Source organism: Camarhynchus parvulus, chromosome 3 (genome assembly GCF_901933205.1).
Source record: "Camarhynchus parvulus chromosome 3, STF_HiC, whole genome shotgun sequence".
Lineage (NCBI taxonomy): Eukaryota > Metazoa > Chordata > Aves > Passeriformes > Thraupidae > Camarhynchus > Camarhynchus parvulus.
The window spans coordinates 4,821,281-4,841,291 of NC_044573.1; the positions used below are offsets into that span (position 1 = coordinate 4,821,281).

The window sequence follows — 20,011 nt, forward strand, 5'->3', positions numbered from 1 at the left end:
CCAGGATGTTTTCTCCCTTCTCTTGATGGTTTTCTCCAGAAAACAGAAGCAGAAGTAAAAGGAGAAGTGGAAGAACAATTGGAAATAGTGAAGTGAAAACTGTGGGAACAACAGGTGTTCCTAAAGCCAGTAAAGGTCAGAGTTATCCAGCTCCCAGGAGATTGCTGGGAATGATCCTGCTGGGAGAAATTCTTTATTCCAAGCTCCCCCATGGACACTTTCTCCTTGAGGTTCATCGCTGCTGCTGGAATTAAATTCCATGGACATTTCTTTTCAGTTTTTGTGGCAGATTCGAAATGTCCAATGAGATTAAAGAAGAGTTGTTATTATTATTATTATTATTATTATTATTATTATTATTATTATTATTATTATTATTCCCAACTTCCCTTTTCCCCACAGACTCGAGGGATTTACAGGAAGCACCCAGGCTTGTGAGAGGACAAAAACAAACCCCAAGGGTTTAAGAAAGGACAAAGAAAGTTCACTGAAGGTCACTAAAATTTAATAAAGAAACCTCCTTGCAATGATCCGAGGAAATTGTGATTTGCTGCTCATCCCAAAGGCCAATTGCAGTGCCCGGGGCTGTTGGAATTCCATGAGAAAAACAGCCTCAAATCCCTTTTTTGTGGTGTAGAGAAGCTTGGGACATTTAGGTTGGATTTTTAGGTTGCTCTTGGCTCTGTTCTGGCAGCAGAGGGGGATCCCCCAAGGATAAACTGATGGAATGGGATATCCATTCGGAGGTGTCTGTGGGGAATAGGGGAGATCGGGAGAAAGGTCATAATAATGCTTAATAATAATAATAATAATACCAAATAGTAGAGCTATATTAATTATATATAACTGTAGATGGAAATGCATAATTATATGTTAATTTTTTATTAAAGAAATTTTCCCTAATCAAACCTAAACCGTTTCCCTTCATCCCGTTCATTATTCCCCGGGAGCAGATCCCGATTCCGCCTGACTCCACTCTCCTGTCAGGGATTGCCGAGAGGGAGAAGGTCCCTCCTGGAGCCTCCTTTTCCCCAGGCTGAGCCCCTTTCCCAGCTCCCTCCTGGTGCTCCAGCCCCTTCCCGGCTCCATTCCCATGTCTGGACACAGAGATGCTCTGTGCTGGATCCAGAGCTGGACACAGGGTTTGATCTGTGCCCTCCGCAGTGCCAGCACCGTGGCAGCAGCTGAGCGACATCCCATCGGGATGAAGATCCCAGCGGGATGAAGATGACAATTCCCAGCGGCGCTGCTCCCACCCCGCGGCCCCCTCCTGTGCTGTGACATCCCGCTGCCGCTTCCCCCTTTTCCCGAGGCTCACCCCGTTTTCCCCGGCTCCCGCGGGACGCCCCGGCCGCTGCCGCTCCCCCCGCGCAGCCGGGCGGGCCCCGCCGGGGCGGAGCCGCCGGGAGGATGCGGGAGGGGGCCCGGGGCGGCGGGGCGGGGGCGGGGGCAGCGCCCGGCCGGGATTCACCGCCGCGCTCCCTCCCGGCCCCGCGGGCGCTTCCTTCCCCCGCCGGGGCCGCTATAAAGGGGGCGGCCGGGAGGAGAGGGCCATGCTCAGCTCGGGGCGCCGCCGGCCGCCCCCTCCGCGGGACATGCGGCCGCTGCTGCCGCTGCTGCTGCTGCTGCTGCTGGGGACGGTGGCGCGGGCACAGCCGCGGGACCTGTCCCCCGCGGGCGCGCAGTGCCTGGAGCACGAGTGTTTCGCCGTGTTCTGGGCGTCCCGCTCCTTCTCCGGCGCCAGCGAGGGCTGCGAGCGGGGCGGGGGACACCTCATGACCGTGCGCTCCACCGTGGCCGAGGAGGCGATCGCGCTGCTGCTCCAGAACCGCGAGGGGCGGCTCTGGCTCGGGCTGTCGCTGCCGCCCTCCTTGTCCTGCACCGAGCCCAGCCGGCGGCTCCGCGGTTTCCGCTGGGTCACCGGCGACCGCAACACCGATTACACCAACTGGGCGCCGTCGGGGCAGCGCTGCGGCGAGCGCTGCGTGACCGTGTCCCGGGAGCTGCGCTGGGAGGAGCGGCGCTGCGAGGAGCCGGCCGACGGCTTCCTCTGCCAGTACAGCTACGGAGGCAGCTGTCCCCGCCTGGCCACCCAGCACGGCGTGCCCGTCACCTACACCACCCCGTTCGGCGCCCGCGGAGCGGACTTCCTGGCGCTGCCTCCGGGCAGCGTGGCGGACATCGCTGACCTCGGGCTGGGGCTGCGCTGCGAGGACGGGGACGGCGCGGGGCCGCGCTGGGGCCGCGACACGCCGGGAGCGTGGCCGTGCGAGCTGGGCGGCGGCGGCTGTGCGGGGACGTGCGCGGAGGAGCGCGGGCGGCCGCGCTGCTCCTGCCCCGAGGGCGCGGTGCTGGCCCCGGACGGGCGCGGGTGCCGCTCGCCGTGCGAGGGAGCGCAGTGCCAGCATCACTGCGTGGTGGCCGGCGGCTCCTTCGTGTGCATGTGCTCCGTCGGGTACCAGCTGGCGGCCGACGGCGTCAGCTGCGAGGACATCGACGACTGCGCCAGCGAGCCCGGCCCGTGCGAGCAGCAGTGCGTGAACACCAAGGGCGGCTTCGAGTGCCGGTGCCACAGAGGCTACAGGATGGTGGACGGGCACTGCCAGCGCCAGCCGCCCTGCTGGGACCTGTCGTGCCAGCAGCGCTGCGAGGAGCTGCCTGACGGCGACCGCTGCGGCTGCCACCCCGGCTACGCCGTGCACCCGCAGGATCCCTCCCGCTGCCTCCCGCACTGCAACACCACCGAGTGCCCGCCCGTGTGCGGCGACGGCGGCGACTGCGAGTGCCCCGAGGGCTTCATGTTGGACGAGGACGACAACCTGTGCATGGACGTGGATGAGTGCGACAGTGGTCACTGCGAGTTCAACTGCACCAACACCCCCGGCGGCTTCCAGTGCCACTGTCCCCACGGCCACTTCCTCCGCGGCATCGACTGCATCCCCATCCTGCACGAGGACGGCGAGGAAGCGTCCTCGGGGGATTTGGAGCTGGAACCGGACACGCCCGTGCCCAGCCGGCCCCCGCCGAAAGCGGAGCCGCTGCACCCCGGGCTGCTGGTGGGCATCGCCGGGGGTGCCCTGCTGAGCCTCCTGGCCCTGACGGCTCTGGGGTTCCACCTGGCCAGGAAGCGCTGCCGCTCCCACGGCTCCATGGATTACAAGTACAGCGGCCCCCACGAGAAGGAGCTGGGGCTTCAGCCCGTCCCCTCCGCACAGAAGCCGTAGGGACAGCGGGCAGGACGGACGGACACTGGACACTGGGAGGCCGAACTGGGTGACATTTATCCGCCGCTACCCCTCCCCCTCCCGCCCTGTCGCGCCCCGGCTGGAATTTTTGAATGATAATTCGGGAAAAGCTGGGATCGCATCACTCCCAGAAATACCCGCTGCTTCCCAGCCGGCTCTTGGAACGCCGGCGCAGGAGAGCGCGGACAGCAGAACGCCCAGAGGCTGCTCCGCTCCTGCTCCTTGTTCCCGCTTCCTTGGCGTTCAGCTTTCCTTTTCCCGAGCCGGCGGTCGGGAAAACCGCAAGGAAAAATCCAGGAGGGACGGCTCCGTGTGCAAGCGACTCTAAATCCGTGGGATGAGAGCACGGTGCGACCAAGGCGGGGACTTTGGAAGGACACCTCGACCCAAATCCCCCTCCCCCGGGCTGGATGGTTTTCCCGATCTGGGAAGCTCCTGCTTTTCTTTGGGATGGGGTTTGTTTGTTTTAAGCTGAGGGAAGGAGGAGCAAAGATGTTGCGGGAAGCACTTGTCACCTTAAGCCACTGGTGACAGCAGTGACCCGGCTCGGTGTCACCAAGTTGGGACTCAAATTCCTGATTCCCATTCCCTCTCCTTATTTTTTTGTGGGATGTGGAGGTTAAACGGGGACACGAAGGCTGCTGGGGTGAATTTTGTAGGAAAGGTTTGCGGCGCTGCAGAGCCATATCCAGGTCCTTCCATGACTTTCCGCTGTTGTTGCCTTAAATTCGATTGTTGGATTTTGGATTTGGATTTGACCCCTCCTACCCACAGGGATTTTCCCTGTTCCCTCGCGCAGGGCTGACTCTAGCCCAAGGCAAAACATTCCCAGGGGGCGGGATTCCAGCAGCCCCGGCCTGGGGGGAGGATTCTGAGAAGGATCTGGTTTTCCAGCTCCATCCTTCCCTGGGGAGCCAAAGGGGGTCCTGCTCCCTGTCCGAGCGGCCACTGGCAGCTTTATGCCAGTGAAATATTATCCCTGAGAAGTTTTGGAAGCCTGGGATCAGAACAGGGGGGTTCTGTTCCCCCACATTCCCCCCTCCCACCCTATGAACTTCCCAGCACTCAGCATCTCCCCCTGGAATGCTAAACCTCCACTGCAAATTCCCAGGAAAATCAAAATGAGGCATTTGTAGGAATTGTGGTTTTCCTGAAAGGTCGTTATCCTGAAGGCTGCATAACTGAGGGTCCTGTCCATGGATCCCTAGGGATGGATTAAAGCGAAACCACATGGAGCGAGGGCTGTAAGTCTGTGGATGTGCCAGGTTTATTTTAGGACAGTTTGGCTGCAGCGGGAAGGAGGGAGCTGTTGTGATTATCCATAATTATCCAGAAAGAGATATCAAAATATAAAGGTGTCACTTGGGAAAATATCCAAGGAAAAGGAAGGGAAAGAAAGGATAAGGTTTGAGAGTGGAAAGACTTTGCTGAGGCATCATCCCATATGCAGGATCTGCTTCCCATGGATCTTTCCTTGTTATCCAGCTCAAACCCCTGCTCGTTCCTGGGTGGATCCCAGGTTTTGCCACCACACCCCCAAAATCTCCTCCTCCCCCCTAATCTCCAGTTCCCACTGCAGAGTTTTATCTTATCACAAATTCCTTCCTTACGGTGCGTTGGAGTCCTGAATTCCCAGCACTCCCTGTTTTATCCTCTCCCCCACCCTGGCCTGCTCCCCCCGGGCCCATTTGTAAATCCTTATTTATTTATTGGAATTTTACCCTGTCTGATGGAATTGTCTCATGGAGATCCTGTGTGGACACCAATAAAGTTTTGCCAGTCTGGTTTAGAGGAACTGCTCAGGGCCTGTTCTTTCTCCCCTTCCCAAAAATTCCACCAGAAATCCAGGAAAACCCAGAAGCATTCAGGGCAGCACAAGGATGAAAATGTTCCCAGCTTGTTACTTCCCCAGTGGGACTAAAATGGAAGGAATGAGCCATGAATAATGGACAGCACCAATCCCATTCCAAGGACAAAGTTAAACCCCAATTAAGCTGGAAGTGGCTCGCTCCATGGGACCTCCATGTGCTGTTCCTCACCCTGGGGTTCCAAGCTCATCAAAATTTGGTTCTCCTGGTTTTTCGGTTCTTTTGGTAGAAATTTGGTCCTAAAATTTGGGTGTGCTAAAATCCTGGGAATTTTGGGTAGGGAGATGTGTATGATGGGATCTCATTCTGCTGTAGATGCAGCAGAGCTGGCGAGCTTTGGGATTTTTCCCGGTGTCTCCCTGTCTCTTGGGAAGAAATGGGAATTTATCATTTATCAATCAGGAGGGCCATGTTCTCCTGATGAACATTTTGGGATCCTCCCCATCCCCAGTGAAGGCTTCTGGATGCCGGAAAAACGGCAATAACCACTCAATCCATGGAATTTGCTCCATCCCAGGCCAGTCTTATGGCTTTTTATTTCGGAGAGTGGCGCGGCGCACCCGCCAATCGCACCCGGCATCGCGGGCCCTCTCCATCCGGCATCCCCTTTCACCCCCGATTTTGGGGCCCCCTAGAAGGGGGTGGTTTTGGGGAGGAGGGCCCCGGGCGCGCAGCAGGGCTGGGGGCGCAGGGGGTCCTGCTGGCAGGGCAGGGGGGGACACACGCAGCCCTTGGCGTCCCCGCGGGGCGCGGCGCAGTAATCCAGTGGCTCCTCCTCGTCCTCGCTGTCCCCTCCGTCCCCGCCGGCGGCGCGGCAGCAGCACAGGCCGGCGTCGCGGCAGCGGCGCAGCACGCCGTGGAAGGAGTTGCGGAAATTCTCGGAGAGCAATCCATAGAGGATGGGGTTGGCGCAGCTGTTGGAGTAGCTGAGCAGCAGCGAGGCGTTGTGCGCGCTGGCGTCCAGGCGGCCGGGCAGCAGCAGCTCCAGCAGCTGCACCACGTAGAAGGGCAGCCAGCACACCACGAACATGGCCACCACGGTGACCACCAGCCGCGTCAGCTTGCCCTCGGAGCGCCGCCGCTGCTGCCAGCCCACGCCCTGCGCCACCACGCGCATCTTGCCGGCCAGCAGCAGGTAGCACAGCGCCATGGCCACCACGGGCAGCACGAAGCCCAGTGCGCTGCTGTACACCACGAAGGCGGCCGCCCACGCCGGGCTGGGCCACAGCAGGTCGCAGGCCACGGCGCGGCCGTCGCGGGTGACCGCCGTGCCGGCGAACACCGGGATGGGCGAGGCCACCAGCAGCGCCAGCAGCCACACGCCGCCGTTGACCAGCTTGGCGACGCGCGGGCGGCGGTAGGAGGCGGCGCGCAGCGGGTGCACCACGGCGATGTAGCGGTCCAGGCTGAGCACGGTGAGGCAGAAGACGCTGCTGAACATGTTGAGGCCGTCCACGCCCAGCACGGTCCGGCAGAGCGCCCGGCCGAAGGGCCAGCGCCGCAGCGCCGCCGCCGTGGCCACGAAGGGCACGCTGAGCATGAAGAGCTCGTCGGCGATGGCCAGGTTGAGCAGGTAGATGTTGGTGGCCGTCTTCATCTTGGCGTAGCGCAGGATGACGAAGATGACGAGCGCGTTGCCCAGCAGCCCCAGCAGGCACACCAGGCCGTAGATGCACTGCAGCACCACCATGCCCGCGATCTCCGCCGCGCTCCCGCCGCGCTCCGGGGCCCCCGGGGGCCGGCTGGCATCTCCCACGGCAGCTGCTGTGCTGCTGTTGGGGGGCGGCTCAGAGCCGGCCCAGCTGGAGATGCTCCAGAGGGGGATTCCGGCTGCCAGGAGCCGCTCGCCGTCCGTGCTCATGGCGGGAGGTGATCCATGGACGGGAGAGCGGCGATGGGGTCAACCTGCGGGCAGGGCACAGCGGTGCGGGCTGTGGGGCACAGAAATCCCAGTGGCCACATTCCCATTGGATTGGGAACCTCCATCCACCACCCCCTGACTCCCTCCATCAACCCTCTCCCTGCCTGGACACCTCCATGTCATTCCTCAGGCCAGAGCATCCTGGCTTTTTGGGATCTCAGAGGCTGTGGGGTGGGGTGGGAATTAACCCTCTGTGGGGCTCCTCAAACCAGGTGGGATGGCCTGGGAATCCCAACCTGGCCCCGGAATCAATCCCAACCTGGCCCCGGAATCAATCCCAACCTGGCCCAGGAATTAATCCCAACCAGGCCTGGCAACCAATCCCAACCTGGCCTAGGAATCAATCCCAGCTCGGCCTGGGAATCAATCCCAACCCTGCCTGGGAATCAACGCCATCCACCTTAAGGAGCCCCTGCAAATCTCGAGGATTTCATTCACCCTGCCAAGGAGAAATCCAGCCGGGAATATTTTACCTTTCAGGATTCCAGGGATTGAAGGAGCCTCACTACTTCCTGCCGGGGGGAAGAAGCCGCTGTGGGAAGATGCTCCGGTGGGATCCGTCGCCGACGGAAAGTCCTACTTGACCTGGATCAGATGACCGGGAAGATCCGGACCTTTTAAAGCGAAAGACAAAGCAGGGATGGACCCGCAGGATCTTTCCCCTCTCCCGCATCCCTATGCCGCAGGCATCGGCTTTCCGTGAAAAAATAAACGCAGCGCAACTTTCTGCTCCAGGATTTCCTCTGGAAAACAGCGCAGCGCCCTCCGCCCTTCTCCCGCCGGGCTGCACTGTCCTGCGGCTCCCGGCCGGAGCATTCCCGCTCCAGCGGCTCTTTCCCGGCGCTGCGGAGGGCGGGATCCGCAGCCCCATCCCCCCCCCGCATCCCAAATCCCGAATCCCGAATCCCGCATCCCAAATCCCGCACCCCGCCCTCGCATCCCCCCGCGGCTCCGGGGAGAGGCACGAGATGGAGAAGGAATGGTTGCCTTGGCAACGCATCCCTCATCCCGCATTCCTGCCGCGCATTCCCGCCTTCCCAGCGCTGCAGGGCCCCCGGATCCTTCCCGCTAGAGCCCCTTCCCTGCGGCACCGCATCCCAGGATTCCGGGTTTGGAGAGGTGAGGACCAGCCCGGCCTGGCCCCACATCCAAACCCACCGGGAATTCCACCCCGTTTCGCAGTCTGTGCTGGATCTGAGGGTGCAAGAAGTAAAAATGCGAGGAAATTCCATCTTTTTTTTTTTTTAATCCATTGCTGGGTTTGGGGTTTTTTTTTGGATGGGAGGGATCCAGGGAATCTTATCCCTGGCAGCAGCTCGGCCCAGGTCATGGAATCATAGAATCATGGAATCACGGAATCATGGACTCAAAGAGTAATAGCCTAATGGAATAAAGGGATCACTGAATTTGGAAAAGCCCTCTAAAATCGTGGAACCCAGTGTTAACCCAGCACTGATCCAAGTCCCCCAGTGTCACATCCATGTGAATTTAAATCCCTCCTGGAATAAGGAGTCCACCACTGCCCTGGGAGAGAAATTTTCCTGATCTCCAACCTAAACCTCCCCTGAGGCCATTCCCTTTTATCCCGTCTTTCCTTGCCTGGGAGCAGAGCCCAGTTCCTGCCTAATTCCTCTCACAGACTTGTAGGAAATGAAATTCCCCCAGATCCTCCTTTTTTCCAACATTCCCTTCTCCCTCGGCTCCTCCTTATCTGATTTATCCCAACCCTGGCCAGGAAGTGATGAAGCAAACTTGCCTCAGTCATCCCAAAATCACAGCTTTTGGGAATTTTTGGGAATTTGGAGCTGGCTGAATGAGCCCATTTTGGGGCCCTACTGCCAGGATGGGAATAGGGATAAACATCCATATGATACTCCTGGGAATGGGCTTGGAAATCCTGGGAAAACAGGTGGATTTTCTCCTCACTGCTTAAATCCATGACCATGGTTAATGATGCAGCTGGCACTGATCCCGCTGGGAATATCCAGGATCCAGGGAATGCTGGCACCCCATCTCCACTCCCAATTCCATGGGGTGTTCCAGTGGGATAAAGGGCAATGGGATCCCACTGTGCTGACACAGAAATTCCCGGGGGCCAGCTCAGGAGCTCCGGGCGTTCCCGTTGCAGCAGGAGACCGGAAAACATGGAATTAAACAATGGAAGCGGCCGCAGATTCCATGGGCCCCCTCCACCTCCCGGAGCAACAGGAAACCTTTAAATGCTCCTTTACTGTAAAGGAGGAAACTCCGCCATGGATTTGAGCCACAAGGTGGTCCCAGAATTCCATGGAAAAATCTGGACTGGGAGGAGCAGAAATTACTTTGGCTCCAGGGGGACAATTCCAGGTGATTGGAGCCACACAGTGGGATAAGGATGCCCTGATTAGGAAGTCTTGACTTTCTTCCCATTTCAGGAGCATCCATAAAATCCTGGGATATCCCCGGTAGGAAGGGACCCACAAAGAGCCCAACTCCTAAAAATCCTGGGATTCTCCTCAATCCCACCCTCAGGAGTTGCCCCAGATCCCAACCTTGGAGCCTGCTCTGATGCTGAGGGAAAAGTGGAATTTGCTCGGTGCATCCCAAGGAATGTGTGGATCTTGGGATCAGCAGTTCTGGGATTTTAAGATTCAGGGTTTGTGGGGAGCCTCTAGGTCAAGGAATTCCAGGGAAACCATCCTAGGATTTAGTGGAATGTGTTTTTCCCAGTGTCCAAGGGAATTGTTCGGCTCTCCTTATCATGGAATCCAGTTAATTTTCCTCTTTATTCCCATTATTCCTGTCCAGGGATTCCTGTCCTGCTCTCTCACCGGGGCTGGATCCCAAAGACTTGGGAAAAGTGGGAAAACTGAAGAGGAGCCTGTGGTTCTGGGAATTAATGAACCCCTGAATGGGATGGAATTTTCCTGGAGGAATTCCCATTTAAAGGGTCCTGCTCCCCTTTTCCAGGTAAATCCCCTATGGAATCCTTTTTCCACCCTTGGATCTTCCCTGAGCCTCCAGCAATTCGGAATCCATGAATTCCACACAATCCCAGAGTATTTGGAAGGGATCCTAAAAGACACGATGTTCCAGCCCCAATTCCATGGGCTGCTCCCAAATTTCCCCGCCTCCCCCCCCCCCCCTTCCTCCTTCCCGATTTTCCCGAGGAAAGCCCGAAACGCGGAGATTTGCTGCCCTCTCCTGGGAGCCGCCAAATCCTAGGATTTGGGATGCTTGGAAATATTTGAGCCTTATGCGTTGTAATTTTTTAGACCTGTTTAAAAACTCCAAGGTATTCCCAGGAATGACAAGAAGTGTGGGAACGGGATCCTTCCCAAATTCCAGGGAAAAACAATTTTGAATCTTTTTTTCCCTCCTTAACCTCCAATTTTTTTTGCGAATTGTGGGAAAACCTGGATTGGGAACAGGTTGTTGGCCAAAATCTGTTCTTGTCTCCCAGGAAAAAAACCTTGAAACTTCCCAAGCTCCTTCCCCTCTTAACTCGGAGTTTGCTGCTCCTTCCTGGGGAAAAAAAAAAGATAATTTTTTGGGGGGAAGTAAAGGAATTCCCAAAAATTACCATGTAATTTATGAATATATATTGGAGAAAAAAATTTGGGAGAATCCTGGGGTGAATGATAAGGAAAAAAAAAAAGGATTTATCCACTTTGGGAATTTCTAAAGTGAATATACCCCCAAAATTTGGGAAGCCTGGAATTTTGATGATGTTTGGATCCTGGATGTCACTTCTGTGGATCCATGGCTGCTCTCAGGGTGTTTCCCTGCTGTTTTCTCCTTGGAAAACCGGGAAAGTGTGTAAAGGCCTCCGTTTCCCTTTCCCGGTGGGAGAGGAGATGGCGTTATCCCGGCGGGAAGTGGAGCCGGAGGTCAGAGCCCGATTTCCGATGCCAGGTGGGAGCTGGGGTGTGTTTATCCAGTCTGGGATCCACACTGCAGCTCCTTATTCCCGGCCTGGCGCTTTTCCCGGGAGCTCCTGGGCTCTGGCAGCTGCTGCCACATTCCAGGCCCCGCTCAATGCTCCTGTGTCTGCTCCTCCAAAAAATTCCCACTGGGCTGGGGGATCGGGATGCAGGGATGGGGGACAGCCGTGGTGGTGTCCCAAAGCTCGGGGATCCCGGGCGTTGTGAAGAGGAATCAGAGGTGGATCCGGCCCTGCTTTGGGGTGGGGCCATGACCCAGGAATGCAAGGAAGCTCCAGTGGCTCTTCCCATTCCATGAATTATCCTTGTCCCGGCCGCAATCTGATCCCAATCTCAAGGATTGTCAACTCCCAAGGAATTTGGGGATGACAAGGTAATTCCCTCTGGCTCTTTTCCATAAATCTGCTAGAAAAATTCCTCCCAGGTTTGGAGGGATGAGAAATCCTGATTAACATTGAAACAGCACCTGGAATTTGCCTGAATCCTGCTGGATTCAACAGCAACGGATGAGCTTGGATTTCCAACTTGGAAACACCAAAGGAGCACTGGGAAGCAAATTCCACAGGAATTTGGGCTGGGTATAAGGTGTGGTTATAATTCTCCTTGCTGGGAGCTCGGTATCCCAAAACTGATGGAAAGGGAAAGAACTGGGAATACAGGATAGAGGGAAAGCAGCGACAGCTCCATATGAAATCCCTGAATATTCCCAAGTTTCTCCCTGTGTGGTTGTGGTGAATTTTTGGGAAGAGCAGGATGGAGCTGGGACAGAGGGATGCATTATCCACCCTAAATCCAGGTTGACATCACCTCCCCACTCCCTCATTCCATAATAATTTTGGAGCACTGGATCCGGAGGTTTTGCTGCTTCCTATGGGCTCCTGGAGGTTTTCCTGGCTTCCAGGCCAGAGGCACCAGGAATTTTTATGGAAAGCCGGCTGGGGATGAATGGAGTCCAAAAATAGAAAAGCTGGAGCAGCTCCAGATGGAGGAAATCAGGGAGCCAGGAAGCTTCCTGTGCTCCCAGAGTTGGGATGGGGACACTGGGATGGGCTGAAACACCTGGAAATCTTGGTTCTGTCCTCACTGGGAACCTGCTCCTTCTTTTAATTCAGGCATTGATTTGTTTTCCCATTCAAATCCATGGATTCTCCCCTTTTCCAGCCATTCCCACAGCCTGCATTGCTCCCGAGCGGAGGAGAGGCTTTTCCTGGGAATCCCAGCTGCTCATCCCATGAGGAAACCCCCCCTGCACTTCCCAAATTCTGGCACCGCGGCCACCTCAAACCCATCTGCAAACAGCTGGAGAAAAGGCTGGAAAACATGGAAAATCAATTCCTTTTCCTGACAGCAGCTCCTAATTGTCTCTTTTCATGGTTTTCCCCCTTTTCCGGGAGTGATTTTCCCTTTAAATCTGGCTTTTCCCACTCGGCTCTGTGTCTGCACCTGCAGGATGAGAAAGAATTCCCTGGTGCAAACTGGGCTGGAGCAGCATTCCCAAGGGAATGTCCCGGTGCTCCCAATCCCTTCCCAGAATCCCTGTGTCCCTCAGGAGGTGCCCTCCTGTTGGATATCCCATGGAATTCAGCCCAGGATTGTTTTACTCCTGTATCCCTGTGCTCATCCTCTGCCAGAGGCTTGGGAAGGGCAGCAATTCCCAAGCTTTTGATTCCCCAGAATATGGTACCTGCAAGCCCCAAACCTGATCCCGGTGGGAAGAGGGAATGTGAGGAATGGATCCCATCCCTGTGGATTCCTCTGTGAGCTGGTTGATCCCCCCAAAAAACCAGGAGAAGATGGATTTGCTACTGGTTTGGGGGATTGGAGCAGCTGTTGGGACAAGGAGAGGGATAAACGCCAAAGGGAAGCTGGGAATATCCTGGAAGAGTCCAGAAGTCCCTAAAAAAGCATCAAATCCATCTTTCCCTGGTAGGGGTTGTTCCCTGTTCCTGGAGCAGTGGGAAGGGCTGTATTTTAGGGATTGGATGATCCCAGCTCTGCCAAGGGGCCTGACTTTTCCATACATCAATTCCATATTCAGATCCTTGTATCCCGTGGCTGGGGCTGTGCTGGGAATTGCTGCCACGGATTCTTTTAACAATGCAGGATCTGCTGGGAAAGTTTGAAAATACCTCCCTAAAAAGATATTTAAAAAAACCTGGAATTTCAGTGGTGTTTGAATTCGCCCCAATGCAAGGAAGAAAGGAAAGAAAAAGGAAGAAAAAAGGAAGGAAAAAGGAAGAAAAAAGGAAGGAAAAAGGAAGGAAAAATGAAGGAAAAATGAAGGAAAAACGAAGGAAAAAGGAAGAAAATTCTCTTTTCCTCCTCTTTGCTTTCATCTGTGGGATGAATAAATAAAAACCTTGAAGGACGGAATGGGAAGGATGATGCAAGGAACAGGATTTGGGATGGGAACCGTGATATTGCAGGAAAATGACCCGGCACAGCAGGAATTACAATAATGTCATTCCTGTTTGCCCCGGCTCCTGCTTAATCCTCCAGGAACTCTGACATTTCCCAAAGAATTCTTCACCTCGGGAAGTTTGGTCAAACGTTGCACTTTGCCAAAAGCCAGGGGATATTGGATCCTGCAGGAATGAATGGGAAGCAGGATGTGATCCGTGGCCTGTGGATGGATGGGAGCCAGATGTGATCCCACATCTGTGGTTTGGGATTGGGATAACGGGAGTATGGGATCCCATAGGATTGTTTGGGGTTATCCCAGTGCCTGCACCAGTGCTGATCCCAACCCAGCTTTTCCAGGGCTTTGGGTATTTTTGGGGTGTTTAACGTGTTGGAATGAAAAACTGGGATGTGAAAGGTAAGGCAAGAGCCAGAAGTTTTCTTCTGGAATTCCAGTGCTTGTGTTGCTCCTTTTCCTCAGGGAATGTGGGGAAGGGCGTCCAGGGTCTGAGCCTCACCTGTGCTGCCCCTTTTCCTTAGGGAATGTGAGCTGGGAAAGGGGAGCTGGGGCTGACCCTCCCTTTTCCTCATGGAGTATGACCTGGGGAAGGGATCCATGGGGTGCTGCCCCTTTTCCTCATGGACTATGAGCTGGGAAAGGGATCCATGGGGTGCCATCCCTTTTCCTCATGGAATACAAGTTGGGAAAGCGATCCATGGGGTGCTGCCTCTTTTTTTGGGAATGGGGGGGGGAGAAGGGATGGGTGGGGGGCCTCTTTTCCTCATGGAATATGATTTGGGAAAGGGATCCATGGGGTGCCATCCCTTTTCCTCATGGAATATGAGCTGGGAAAGGGATCCATGGGGTGCTGCCTCTTTTCCTCATGGAATATGATTTGGGAAAGGGATCCATGGGGTGCTGCCTCTTTTCCTCAGGGAATATGAGTTGAGAAAGGGATCCATGAGCTGCCATCCTTTTTCCTCATGGAATATGAGCTTGGAAAGGGATCCATGGGGTGCTGCCCCTTTTCCTCATGGAATATGTGTTGGGAAAGGGATCCATGGGGCGCTGCCCCTTTTCCTCATGGAATACGAGCTGGGGAAGAAGATCCATGGGGTGTCATCCTTTTTCCTCATGGAATATGAGCTGGGAAAGGGATCCATGGGGTGCTGCCTCTTTTCCTCATGGAATATGAGTTAGGAAGGGAATCCAGGGCCAGATCCAAGGCGGAGTTCCGGCAGGATCCATGGAGGGGCTCATTTGCCGGGATAATTGTATGCTTTGCCCTTAAGCGTATTGATTTGGAAAAGTTAATCAGGACCATTTGGAAGCTCTTCCATGAAAAACCAGAAAATCCCATTAAACTGATTAAAACTGAATCCATCTTAAATAACCCCCTGCTCCTTAAAAATGTTGAAACAGGGAATTGTGTTCAAATAAAATTATTTCAGTCAAACACGGCCGCTGGCAGCTCCCGCCTGCCGAGGTGTGCACGGAATTCTGGGACAATGGGAATGCTGGGAAGGGAACGAATCTCTTTTTCTGGGCTAAATCCTTTGGAGGCAAAACTGGGGGCAGTGGGGGAGTGCTGGAAATGTGGCCACATCTAAGGGAGGGATGGGGCACAAGCTTTTCTTTTCCATGGATTTTAGGGAAAAATTCCTCATGGAAAAGGTTGGAAAACCCTGGCAGAGCTGCCCAGGTATCCCAGTTCCTGAAGGGGTTTAAAACTTGGGAATGTGGTTCAGTGGTGAGGGAATGGTTGGATGTTTCCAGCCTTTACTCTGCTGAGATTCCGTGATTTTCCTTAAAAAATGATGCTTCCCATCCGTTTGTTCCCCAAAACATCAGATTCTGCGGCTGAGGAATATTTCTGGAAATTTTAAACTGAAACCTGGGAAGCTCCTGAAAAATGATCCTCATAGAAGGGCCCAGCTTGAGAAGGAGTTTGGGCTCTGCTCATCCATGACTTGCAATCCCAAAGGATTTGGGATGGATGGAATGTGGGTTTTCCAGCCCTGGAGGCTCCAGCCCAGAGGCAGAGCTGCTCTTCCCATGTGGGGGCGCTGCAGGAGGAGACTGGGACAGAATGGGAGGACAGGGAAACCCTCGGGATGTGCCTTGGGATTTGCCTTGTCCCGGGAGCCGCCCAGCAGAGCTCCCTGATGATGTCAGCACCTGGAATGACACAATTCCTTCTGGGAGGAGGGAGGGCATGGGGCTGATCCTGGCAGTATTCCCATCCCTGCCACTCCATGGAATACACTGGCTCCCAAACTGGCTCTTCCCAAAAAAAAAACCAGCTGCTCTTGGACAAGGCAGCTCTGGGAGTTTTGTTGAAATTCCAATGGAGAACCCAGCAGTGGGAGCTGGTTCTGAGGGGCTGGGAAGGTGCTATCTGCCCGGAGCTCAGGATTATCCCTGATTTCATCACTCAGCCAGAGCCACTGGGAGATAACTGGGGTTGCTCCCAGTTTGCTTCCAAATGGGTTGATTTGCCCTTTGGAGCTTCCATGTCTCCCTCTGGATGAATCCCGTGTGTGAGCCAGACTTTTTGCCTTCCAGGGAGCGATACCCACATCCCTAGGGAATTGTGGGAATGATGCCACTGGCTCCCATCCCAAGCTCCATCAGGGATCAATCCCGAGGGATTCTGAGCATCCCACTGTGGCCAGCCTGAGGTTTGATTCCCCTTTCCCAACGTTTTCCAAGTAGGACAGGCTCTGGCACAGTGAGGTATAGAATTCCATAGGGATGTTTTGGGGCTTGGCATGGGAAATGTGTCCTATGCTCCATGCCCTTGGCATGAACTTTCCTTGCCAAAAATCCCCTTTTTGGGTCACCAAAGCTTTTCCACAGGCAAATCCTGTTAAGAAATGCTTGGAAAACGCCTTCAGGCACAGGGTGGGATTCTGGGGTGTCCAGGAGTGGGAGTTGAGGATCCCTGTGGATCAGAATTTTCTGGGAGACCCTGCAGGTGCTGGCACAGGAAAGTGGGAGCGGATTGCATGGATTGAATCCTTCGGGATGGATCCAGCAGCAGCGGGATGAGCTGGGGATGCCTTCCCCCCATTCCCGCTGCTCCGACGGATGTTTCCTCCTGAATTTTGTCCCGTTCCCGGTGAGCAGGGATGGATGAGCATCCTGAATTCCCAGCCCTGACCTCCCTGGAGCTGCCAGGCTGCTTTATCTCCGCCGCAGCCTCCGGATGCTCCTTGCAGCATTCCCAACAAAGGAGGTGCCAGCGGCGGCTGTTTGTCAGCGCCTTGTTCCTGACCGCGGGAATAAATCCTGGATCCCTCCTTCCCTCCCTTCCCAAGGCCGGCGGCCGGGTGCCAGCCGAGCCCCCCGCGCTGCTCCTAATCCAGCAGCGGGAGCATCCCTCGGCGGGAGCAGCGGGAAGCCGGGATAATGGGGAGCCCATTAGCATCTCCATGGAGCAGCGGGATGCAGGGATGCTTCCTGAATCCACATCCTGGCTTCCCTGCGCTCCCAGGTGCTGTTTGCCCACCGAGGTGCTGGCCTTGGGAGCAGCTGCGCATCCAAGGGCCAGGAAATATCCCGCTCCTCATCCTCTTCCCGCTCCGGGGGCCCTGCATCACAAGGCCCGCGGTATTTCCTTGGATAGCGGCGCTGTGTTTGTCGGGATCCCCGGGAGCTGATGAGGTGTTAATGGGAGCAGGGATTGGGATTGGCACTCGGGGGGCACGGCTGCATCCCGGCTTCCCAGCCAGATGGGAAAAGCAGTGGGAAACCTCCCGCCCCAAGCCTAAAAGGGCAAAGAGCGGAGTGGAAGTTCGGGATGCAGGGATGCCTCAGGGGCCGGGGGTGGTGCCTGTGGATTGGGAATGTTGTCCTGTTAGGGGATCTTTTGTGATGGAAGTGGAGGGGGAAAAGGGGCTGGAGTGAAAGTTGTGTGCTCCAGTGAAAGTTGGGATGCTCGCTGTGGAAATTGGGAAGCTCGCCGTGAGAATCGGGATGCTGGCTGTGGAAATTGGGATACTCACTGTGGAAATTGGGATGCTGGCTGTAGAAATTGGGATGCTGGCTGTGGAATTTGGGATGCTCGCTGTGGGAATTCGGGTGCTCATTGGGGAATTGGGATGCTGGCTGTGAAAATTGGGAAATTGCTCTGGCACCCTCACCCTGAAAGTCGGGATCTACCTGCACCCTCCCAGTGAAAACTGGGATAAACCCCAAAATATAAACCGGAATCCCGGTGCTCCATCAGGTGAATCCCGGTGGATGAGGTCACTCCCAGCCGCTATCTCTGGAGATAAGGAGCAGCCCCGCCATTCCCAAGTGGAGCCGGGACTGATGAGCTGTGTCCCCTCCAGAGTGGATTTCATCCGTGGTGGGAGACCTCGGGGAGCTCTGTCTCCTCGGCTGAGATTGAATCAGCTGAAAAATGGGGCTGGAAATGTTGGGAATGGAGACAGGGAGGCTGCTCCCGCAGATAAGCAGAGCCCTGAGCCCTGGGTGCTTCCCGGTGGGATGAGGGCTGGGTGGGACTGGAATCATTGCATGGCCCCAGGGAATGGCTTTTCCTTGCTGTAAAAGAGAAGGAAAACCAGGAGCTCCTGCTGTGGTCCCGCTGAGCCCCTTGTATTGGTACCAGCAGAGCTCCTGGAATTTTGGGATAGCTCCTTTCCATGGTCATTTGGGACTTTGGGCATGGAGTGAGAGAACAAGGGGAAAAGCTGGAGGAAGGTGGATTCGGGTTGGATATGAGGGAAAATCCTTCCCTGGGAGGGTGACGAGGCCCTGGAACAGTTTTCCCAGAGGAGCTGTGGCTGCCCTATCCCTGGAAATGTCCAAGGCCAGGCTGGAGCACCTGGGATGGTGAGAGGTGTCCCTGCCCATGGCGGGATGGAATGGAATGAGCTTTATTCTCCTTTCCAACCCAAACCATTCTGGAATTCCGTGATCCATGACAAAAATAAAATTAAAATCTTATGGGTATTCCAGGGCGTCCTGGACCCTGGAATACCCATAATGGAAAAGACCCATGACTTTTCTTCCATGGGACTGGAATTGCCCATGGAAGCTCAGGGAAGGACCAAATCCACGTGTGTGCCACGTGCCACCATTCCGGCGGCTCCCGAAATCCCTCGGCGCACACCTGGCCAGGGAGGGGGGGGGGGGCTCTATCCCTGCTCCCAAAAAGCTGGAAATAGCAGCAGCTCTGTTGATTCACAACCACAGCCCTGACTTCCCTGCTCCGGATCCGAGGTGGTTTTTTTTTTTTAACAATCCTCCCTTTTTCCCGGTGAGCCGAGGGCACGCGGAGCGGCCAGGGCTCCCCTGGATATTCCCGGGGGGCCACGCCAGCTCCTCTTTTCTCCCTTGGAAAAACAACCCCCGGTGCCCGGAGCATAAAAAGCCTTTGTGCGGCCGGGCCCGGATCCCTGGGGAGCGGCAGCGGGATCGCACCCTGGGAAGGGAAGGGAAGGGCCGGAGCCGCCCCGGGAGCCCCAGCCATCCATCCCGCAGGGTGATGCCTCCCCGCGCCAGCCCCGGCAGGAATGTTTGCTGTCACCGCAGCCTGCGGCAGGGAAATATTTTCCAAGGGAAAAAAAAAAGGCCTCCCAGTGTATTCCACGCCACCAGCTCCAGCAGGCTCTGTAGCCGTCTTGTTCTGCCGCCGCCGGGACACCGAGCTGGAGGAAGAGAGGAGGCAAAGGTGGGAGAGCTTTAAAAAGCTCTGGTTAAGGGTTGTTCCACCCTCTGGAAAAGGGATTGGGAAGCTGCAAAACAGCCGGAGCTGCAAAACAGCCGGAGGCTGCTTCTGGGGGAGAGGGCGGTTTTCCTTCGGCCTCCAAATCACAGCTTCATGTCCCTGGAGAAGCATTTCGGGATGTTAAGAGATAACCTGTCTTTTTCCAAGTGGAGAATGTAGGTCAGAGCCCACTCTCCTTCCCAAAACCCAGCGAGGATGCTGCTGCTGCTGCTGCTGCAGGTTGGGCTGGAGTCTGTCCCTGCAGCTCTTTACTCTGGCACCAAAACAAAACGCACTCAGAAAACTGTGAAAAATAAGCCCAGCTCGGGAATGCAGCTGATTGGAAGTTTTTCCGACAGAAAGTGCCGTCCGATCCGCGGAAAACCGTTCCTGGGGCGGGTGTTGATTTGGGCACTGTTTCCTCTGAGGGGAAAAAAAATCAGAGTGAGGGGGGAGAAATGTTTGGAGAGAGCTGGAGCTGCCGCCATCACAGAGCTTTTCCATCCCTCTGCAGAACAGCTCTTCCCTGGAAATGCACTGGATTCAGCAGCCCAGTAGCCCCAAAAACATTGGATTTAAGAGGCCAAAAGCACTGGATTTAGCAGGCCCAAACCACTGGATTCAGTAGCCCCAAAAACATTGGATTTAAGAGGCCAAAAAACACTGGATTTAACAGGCTAAAAACAGTGTGTTTAGCAGGCCAAAAGCATTGGGTTTTGTAGCCTCAGAAATGCTGGATTTAGTAGCCAAAGGCACTGGATTTAACAGGCCAAAATCACTGGATTTAGTAGCCCAAAGAACTTGATTTAGGAGCCCAGAGGCGCAGGATTAAACAGGCCAAACCCACTAGATTTAGCAGTCCAAAATCACTGGATTTAACAGTCCAAAAGCACTGGATTTAGCAGTCCAAAATCACTGGATTTAGCAAGCCAAA

General features: G+C 55.4%; 2 protein-coding genes across 4 annotated transcripts; one reads left to right on the forward strand and one right to left on the reverse strand.

The window, feature by feature from the left end:
* The first annotated feature begins 1,517 nt into the window (after positions 1-1,517).
* Positions 1,518-4,998, forward strand: THBD (thrombomodulin). The gene has a single exon (XM_030946638.1). It carries the CDS (start codon positions 1,554-1,556, stop codon positions 3,222-3,224), a length of 1,671 nt encoding a protein of 556 aa, XP_030802498.1. The 5' UTR covers positions 1,518-1,553; the 3' UTR covers positions 3,225-4,998.
* Positions 4,999-5,620: 622 nt separating this feature from the next.
* SSTR4 (somatostatin receptor 4) lies at positions 5,621-8,003 on the reverse strand. 3 transcript variants are annotated; one of them, XM_030946643.1, is made up of 3 exons: positions 7,961-8,003; positions 7,508-7,648; positions 5,621-7,018 (listed from the first exon to the last, which is right to left on the reverse strand). In XM_030946643.1, exon 3 carries the CDS (start codon positions 6,972-6,974, stop codon positions 5,745-5,747), a length of 1,230 nt encoding a protein of 409 aa, XP_030802503.1. In that variant the 5' UTR covers positions 6,975-7,018; positions 7,508-7,648; positions 7,961-8,003; the 3' UTR covers positions 5,621-5,744. The 3 variants fall into 3 exon arrangements, with proteins under 3 accessions (XP_030802503.1, XP_030802501.1, XP_030802502.1); XM_030946641.1 differs by having other exon boundaries at positions 7,508-7,977; XM_030946642.1 differs by lacking the exon at positions 7,961-8,003 and having other exon boundaries at positions 5,621-7,044; positions 7,508-7,897.
* Between the last annotated feature and the right edge of the window lie 12,008 nt (positions 8,004-20,011).